General features: G+C 40.4%; 4 protein-coding genes and 1 long non-coding RNA gene across 6 annotated transcripts in view; 4 read left to right on the top strand and 1 right to left on the bottom strand.

Moving 5' to 3' along the window:
• Window positions 1-190: 190 nt before the first annotated feature.
• On the top strand, window positions 191-1,293 carry LOC109545553. Its single transcript, XR_007281535.1, has 3 exons — window positions 191-798; window positions 850-930; window positions 983-1,293. It is a non-coding gene; the product is annotated as an uncharacterized LOC109545553 (long non-coding RNA).
• Window positions 1,294-1,559: 266 nt separating this feature from the next.
• LOC109545554 lies at window positions 1,560-2,036 on the top strand. Its single transcript, XM_019916319.2, has 2 exons — window positions 1,560-1,716; window positions 1,774-2,036. Exons 1-2 carry the CDS (start codon window positions 1,609-1,611, stop codon window positions 1,969-1,971), a joined length of 306 nt encoding a protein of 101 aa, XP_019771878.1. The 5' UTR covers window positions 1,560-1,608; the 3' UTR covers window positions 1,972-2,036.
• A 166-nt stretch (window positions 2,037-2,202) lies between these two features.
• On the bottom strand, window positions 2,203-3,377 carry LOC109545551 (probable DNA-directed RNA polymerase III subunit RPC6). Its single transcript, XM_019916316.2, has 3 exons — window positions 2,956-3,377; window positions 2,630-2,886; window positions 2,203-2,570 (listed from the first exon to the last, which is right to left on the bottom strand). Exons 1-3 carry the CDS (start codon window positions 3,285-3,287, stop codon window positions 2,242-2,244), a joined length of 918 nt encoding a protein of 305 aa, XP_019771875.1. The 5' UTR covers window positions 3,288-3,377; the 3' UTR covers window positions 2,203-2,241.
• Window positions 3,378-3,421: 44 nt separating this feature from the next.
• On the top strand, window positions 3,422-5,508 carry LOC109545550 (cell cycle checkpoint control protein RAD9A). Of its 2 annotated transcripts, none has more exons than XM_048666640.1 (6): window positions 3,422-3,546; window positions 3,926-4,091; window positions 4,150-4,400; window positions 4,454-4,724; window positions 4,778-4,958; window positions 5,068-5,508. In XM_048666640.1, the coding sequence occupies exons 2-6, from the start codon at window positions 4,058-4,060 to the stop codon at window positions 5,447-5,449; spliced, it is 1,119 nt and encodes a 372-aa protein (XP_048522597.1). In that variant the 5' UTR covers window positions 3,422-3,546; window positions 3,926-4,057; the 3' UTR covers window positions 5,450-5,508. The 2 variants fall into 2 exon arrangements, with proteins under 2 accessions (XP_048522597.1, XP_019771874.2); XM_019916315.2 differs by having other exon boundaries at window positions 3,423-3,546; window positions 5,011-5,508.
• A 140-nt stretch (window positions 5,509-5,648) lies between these two features.
• LOC109545552 (elongation of very long chain fatty acids protein) overlaps window positions 5,649-6,666 on the top strand; it is a 3,486-nt gene continuing 2,468 nt past the window's right edge. Inside the window, exons 1-2 of the mRNA XM_019916317.2 lie at window positions 5,649-5,886; window positions 6,422-6,612. Coding sequence (XP_019771876.1) covers window positions 5,826-5,886; window positions 6,422-6,612 — 252 coding nt within the window. The 5' untranslated portion in view covers window positions 5,649-5,825. The remainder of the gene's footprint in view (window positions 5,887-6,421; window positions 6,613-6,666) is intronic.

Below are 6,666 nucleotides of genomic sequence, written 5' to 3'. Positions count from 1 at the left end.
ATTTTCCACTACGGCCGCAAAAACTGGTTTTGTTGCGAATAAAATGTATGTACGCAAAAAGCCCTCAAATTGGAAATGATTTACGACGAATGCGGGGTTAATTATAGCAGTTTCAATGTTTGAATACTTTCGCGTATACGCACTTGTGATGATCCAAGTATTAAGAGAAAAGTTACAATCTAATTTATTGCCATTAATTCCGCCAATATTGTCATAAAATAGCGGAAGCCTTAACTTGTCAGTACCGGTACGGTAATAAAGCAAGAAATTCCAGTTAGAACATTCGGCTATAATAAAATAGCATTAATATCGATTTTCCGGAAGTTGTGGATTTTCAAACAAGGTGGTCATCATTGCATTTTCTCACACAAAATTTCATGAAATTAATGAAAAAAACCCGACAATTATTACCAAGGACTGCAACAGAGATTTGACAAGTCAAGTCTACAGGGAAAAATAGATTCAATTATAAAGGAAACTTAAACTTTCAAAAATATTCATTATCCTCTGTTCCCTTAACGCCTGTTGGACTCAATTTACTCTTCCAGGGCTGGAATGCTGAATTTTTCACCCTATAGATTGGCCCAGTTAATACCGGCGAAAAAGTCGACACATTATCAATATTAATTTGCTAAAAACTATTTGAATAAGGCTAATGCGGATATAACATTGAATACCCACGCCCGGAGCGACTTCCTATATATTCCTAGAATGCTTCTAGGTGCATTCTAGTGTACCGCGGCTTCTGAAAGCTTTATATAAATTTTCGATTCTTCCAGCTAAATCCAAATCGAAACGGTAAAAAATCTAGTGCTCATTGACAATTATTTGAAACTAACGCTTTTTCAGATGTTGCTGAGGCTTTTGGCAATTTGCATGCTTCTTTTCGTGTCAAGCGTACGCGCCAATGTGATCCGATGTGACCTGATAGTAAGTAAAACTCCTTAAAAAATCTGGCTCTTAAAACGCCCCCTTTCCTAAGGAGCCGCATAGTAGAGAAAGCGAGCTGTGCTGGAAACAGCTCCTCTACAAAAACTACCCCATGGTGCCGCAAATGGACGAAGACCAGAGCGATCCAGAGCTGCATGGGTTGCAGGCCAGAAACTCTGAGCTGAGCAGCGCTCTGATGCAACTCTACGGATTCAATCGACTGAACGGAAAACGAAATCCTGAATTTTCCAGGGATGTTGTGCGGCTCATTTCCGACATCAACCCCTATAAGGAAAATTAGAGCTTAGAGAGAGTTTGAAATGCAGTGGCAAATAAAGTAGTGTAGAACAAGCGAACATTAAATCATAGTTTTTCTGCGATTCCAATTCCCCTGGTTGTTTACGTTCAATTCAATCATCTTTTATTTTAAAGGGAAAATACGCATTTATATTAAGAAACTGGAGATATATTTAAGCTGCCAGTTTCAGGTCCCGGTTGATAACTTTAAGACAATTCTAATAACCGAGTAATAAGAATGTCCTGAACAGCTATTGCCGAATGGGGTGACAGTGGGTGAAATCTAGGTATTTATAGCAGGCCTCCAAATGGTAACCGGCAGTGTTTCGTTGGTTTATCGGCAATTTTAACGGCTGAAAAACTGTGCAAGCATAAGAAAAAATGTTGAAAACAACGCTCAGCTCTGTTTTATGCCTTATTGTTATCGCTAATCATTTCTCTAATGGATTTCCAACTGGAAATGACGAATACCGGTTTATAGAGCGAGATGTAAGTATGCAGAAATCCGTTTTCCATTGAACTTATTTATGATTTATATTTTTTTAGTATGCTAGTCCTGGCGCCCATCAACTAGCCAGCTGGTTGGCCTACCAGCTGCGCCCCAAAGAGTTCATTCCTCCAATGGAAGTTCCAGTCATTCCCTACCGCCTCCCTTTGCACAACGGCAAAAGAAACTCCGAAGTGACCAACGCCATGATCAATTCGGAGGAGACTCAAAAAATGTACCGAGATGGACGAAAGTAGAACTGATTAATTAAACCAGGAACTATTTGTTAGACTCGCTATTTAATATAGTATTATTAACACAAGCACAAGCATTTTTATACGTAGTTTTGGAGTAGAGCTGGAAAACTTTGACTGAAGACTCAAGCTCGCTTAATAAGCCTTCAAATTAAAGCTGGGGAATAATACTTTATAGTCCTATGAATATGTGCGCAATTTTGGGTTTGGTCGGGAAACAAAAACAACAAAACATTGCAATCGATTGGCGTGTAATAGCTGAAGAAATCCTCCCTAAATTTCATCGAGCCAATTTGCAAGATACTCGCAACTACTAGGATTAATCGAACCTGTTTTCCCGCATTGCTGCGCCAGCAAGCAAACTCCACAGGTGGTTTTCACTAAGCCCGGAACGGCTAGGAATTTATTAACAGCCTTGTAAAGGAATGTGCCATTTGCTGCGGCCACCCTTTCGGCGTTGTTGTCTAACACTACGGTATAGAGGATGCTCTCAATGTCCGCTATGCTTAATGAGACCTTGCTGATGCCCAGATCCGAGATGAACTTCTGGACTTCTGAGGAAGCTGCATAGGAGCGGTTGCGGACCATCAAAGGGCCTCCACCTGGAAATGATGCTGTGTTATCGCCTGTGGGTGCTCGTGAGGCTTTGAGGGTGAGTTACCCTGTTTGACTGCATCCTCTAGTCGCTGCACTAAATATCGGTGGCACTGCTGGTTTAAAACGTCGACAAACTCGCTTTCGAAATCCTGATCCTGATACCAAGCGCCTCCTGTTACTGAGCTGTCAGGGTCCAGGTCAAACAGCATGTAGACCTTTTTCTTGCTGGCTGCCACCGACTTCACAGCCTTTATTATCTTCTTGGCTTCAAGGCTTTTCAGCACCTTGTTTAATTGCGTGTTGTTTATATTGGATTTGAACCTGAAACAACCCAAAACAATGATGCGAACTACACACTCTCCACTTACTACCGCACCATTTCAGGCCTACCTAATATCCCTTATCCAAATGCCTTTGTTGCCCGCTTCTTCGATGATTTTGTAGACAACTTTCTCCTCATTGTCCGAGCCTTTATTCGCGGATTTTTTGGTGGGATCTTTGAATTTGTAGAACAACTCGCCCTTGTTGCCGAATAGCTCAAAAGTCCCGCTTTTCAGCAGAGCATTGATGGTTTGGGTTAGCTCAGAAAGGGGCACACCGGGCACACTTTCCTGTAGCTCTTTGTTGGGGATTCCGTCAGGTCGCGATTTCGCCAGCTCGATAATGCGGCCAGCCAGATCATCTTCTGTTTTGATTTGGGGCTGTGCAGAACCGCTGCTCATTAGGAACAATTAATTAAAAACTAAGGAAGGCTTAAACTAATCAATGTCAACAAATGCCCCGAAATGCGCTCTAACCTTAGAAAATTGTTGGAAGAAGCGGAAAATGCCCAGTGTTGCCAAACATGTGCTCAAGTATAACCACTCTTTCAGCGCCATAACCTGCAAAGCTTGACTTGGGGCCCCGGTTAACCGCAAATTGTGCTCAATTTTTCAAATAATTGCGATGGACCTTTAATATGTGTGTCTCAATTGAGTCTAGGTAAGGGGGAGTCGGCTTTTCAATGGGTCAAGTTGTGACTGGAGCGCTTGTGGCTTCTTTCTGCATCCTCAGGGCATTTTCTAGTTGGCTACCGGTGTTTTTCATGGGTTTAAGTGTAGTTTGCGTGTTAAAGACCTTCCAGACCTGCAAATTTGCGTAAATTACCACACTGGGTTCAAGAGCCAAAGCCAAACTTATTCCAATGTCTTCTGTAAAACCGATTAAATTCAATTTTAAATGAAAAGTGACGTTGAGTGTTGAGCCCCTTTTCACAAATTTACTAAACCTTCAGGGACAAAAGTAGTTAACAAGAGTTGTTGAATGTTTTTGCTTTCTTCTTTAATTAATTAAAATCTGTTCAATTCCAATTATTTTCCAGATCTCCGCTTAAGGGAAATTATGTGAAAACATTCTCTGTTTTCTTGCCTGTGACAGAAAATCAACTGCCAGCGATCAGAAAGGAAACTGGAGACTCACAAGGATCAGTTGCAGGTTTTAACTGGAAATTATCATGAATTGTCTGATTCCAGGCCCAAATGTAAAAGGTGTTTTTCCAGAAAATAGTGTGTTTTATACAAAGTTTCATTTAAAACCTACTTTCAGTGTTAGGTAGAGCAATTGTGGCCTTGGCCAAAGTTGGAGATGAGCTTTACATGGAGGCTAAACCAGATAAACTTTCCTTTTTAACGCTAAATCAGGCCAAGACGATCTGCGCCCAAATGCACCTGCTGGATAGTTTTTTCTCCTTATATGACATTGATCGCCCTAAGCAGCCCCGAAATGTTCCAATCTGTTGTAAAGTTCATGTGAAAACTATGCTGCAATTGTTGAAAGGGACCCAACTGGATAGGAAGGTAAGGATTGCGCTCATTTTCGTTTAGTTATCAGACCAGCAGAGCATTTTCAGTTGGAATCGCTGAAGATTGAGCTGAACCCCAACAGCGACTCAATACAGTTTAAGCTCAAGTATAAAGTAGATGATATTGTGTTGTCGCAAGTGTTGCACCTTATGGAGCCCGAAGTATTGCAGCTTGATGATTATTCCGGCCCCAAAAACAATAATATCTGTGCCGGAAATGAGTTTTACAACAATTTGCTAGTGCTTTTTAGCAATTCGGATGACGATATCACGCTGGAAATTTCAGAAACTAAGATGATTGCCAGAAACTACGTTAATGGTCGGTAATTAACGTTGATAATTGTATTGAATAATTCTATTGCTTCTTGGTAGGTGCCCCGCATAAGCCGAAATCCGTGCGAAGCCAAGTGACTCTCAACAGTTCAGAGTTTGTCCTATACCGGATAAGTGAGGCAACCACTATTAACTTCCCGTTAAAGCCCCTAAGGGCAGCCATAGCCTTTGCAGACGTTTTCAGCTTGAATGTTGGCCTGGACTTCGATAATGGCGGCAGGCAAGTGTTGGTCGGCTGAGGTTTGAGTGGGATCTAAAGGTGTTTGTTGCAGTCCTCTGTGCGTGACTTTGAAGAATCCGACGTTTGAAATGCTTTTTATCGTCTCCAGTTTCAATCCTTATGCGGATGGACAGTCCAGTACGGGAACAACTTCGCTGCCCACAAGGATGAATAGGGTCGCAAATTCGGATACTTTGCCGGCCAATAAGAGCGGAGCTCAACAAGACCTAACACAGGAGGATTTGTTGGCAATTGCCAATGAAGATTGGCAAGCCTTTGATGAGCGAACGAATAATTCCAAGGCAGCATTAAGAAGAATCAGCAAAGAACCGATCTTTAATGAAAGTCGCGAAGGAGGAAAGCGTATTTTATCCAGTGAATCCGATAAAAATGCGGCAGAGCGAATAAAGTTGGGGGAATATTTGTTTAAAGGCCCATTTGAATCGTCCTTTGAAGGCAATGTTCTGCTTTGGGAAACTGATTCGGAATAATTCCAGCAAGATCTGTTGTGGTCGTATGTTTCGTATAGTGAATAATTATTTATTTGAAACGTTTTGTTTTTGCCCATCCACATCATGTCCTTAAATCCTTGGTGGGTTTGATTGGTTGGAAAACTGCCACAATTTCTCAGATTTTGCTGTCGGAATTAAAAACAATGGAATTAATTTCGATCGGCTTTTTTTCCTATTTAGCATAAACACGCAGTCATTGGTATTTCGATGTCAAAGGTTTTTGGTCGCTTTCAATACGGTTTTTACTTAATTTGGTTTCGTGGCGCTGGAAAGACGGTTCGCAATTCTTTTTCCAAATCAATGTTAGGCCTGATTTCGGTGATTTGTCAGTGAATTGCTCAACAAAGGACCGAAAATGGCTTTGATACTTAAGCGTGTGTATGAGGGGTACTTTTGGTTAATGGACGATATCGCAGGTATTTAGCAATTTACATTGATAGAGTTACATTGATTTTTTAATGTATTCAGTTTGTGTGCATTTAAGATTAAGTAAAGTGGAATAATTAGACGGTTAGTTCCCCTGGGTTCTTTAGGAGGCGCTACACCATTCAACTGTTTAACGCTAAACCTTTCTTTAATTAAGTGGATGCTTCTTATAATTTATTAAATTGAAAACCAGTTTATCTTATTTGGTTCCACGATTAATTCTATAGCAGTTTTTGTAGCTTGGAAAGAACGCAAACCGCAGTATCAATCTGGTATTAAAACTGCGATTATAGTTCAAGCCCTTGAGACTCTGATTGGGCCATTTTGGAAATAAATTTTCGGCAGGATAAAAATGTAAATTTTAACTGATTTTCGACTGATTTTAAAACAATGGATCCATATGTCCTAACATCGGAGGTTATTCTAGGTCACTTTGGCGCCTTTGTACAAACCCTAATATTGAATGCTATTATTCAAATGGTCAATCTGTGCGGAATTGATTAATTATAAATTTTTTCGTTTCAGATCCACGTGCCCTGGATTATCCATTAATGTCTACGCCACTTCCTGTTATTTTCATAATTTATTTCTGGTTTAAATTCGTTCTTACCTGGGCGCCGAACTACATGAAAGACCGCCCCCCATTTGAACTGAAAAAAATCATTATGCTCTACAATATTATGCAAATTATCGCCAATGGATACATATTGTTTTTTGTGAGTATCTAAAAATTTCTTTAATACTCATGCATTGAGATTTCTTTAGAAAAA

Source organism: Dendroctonus ponderosae, unplaced genomic scaffold (genome assembly GCF_020466585.1).
Source record: "Dendroctonus ponderosae isolate FM_Combo_2020 unplaced genomic scaffold, Dpon_F_20191213v2 Dpon_F_20191213_5, whole genome shotgun sequence".
NCBI lineage: Eukaryota > Metazoa > Arthropoda > Insecta > Coleoptera > Curculionidae > Dendroctonus > Dendroctonus ponderosae.
This window is presented reverse-complemented; position numbering and strand designations above follow the sequence as displayed.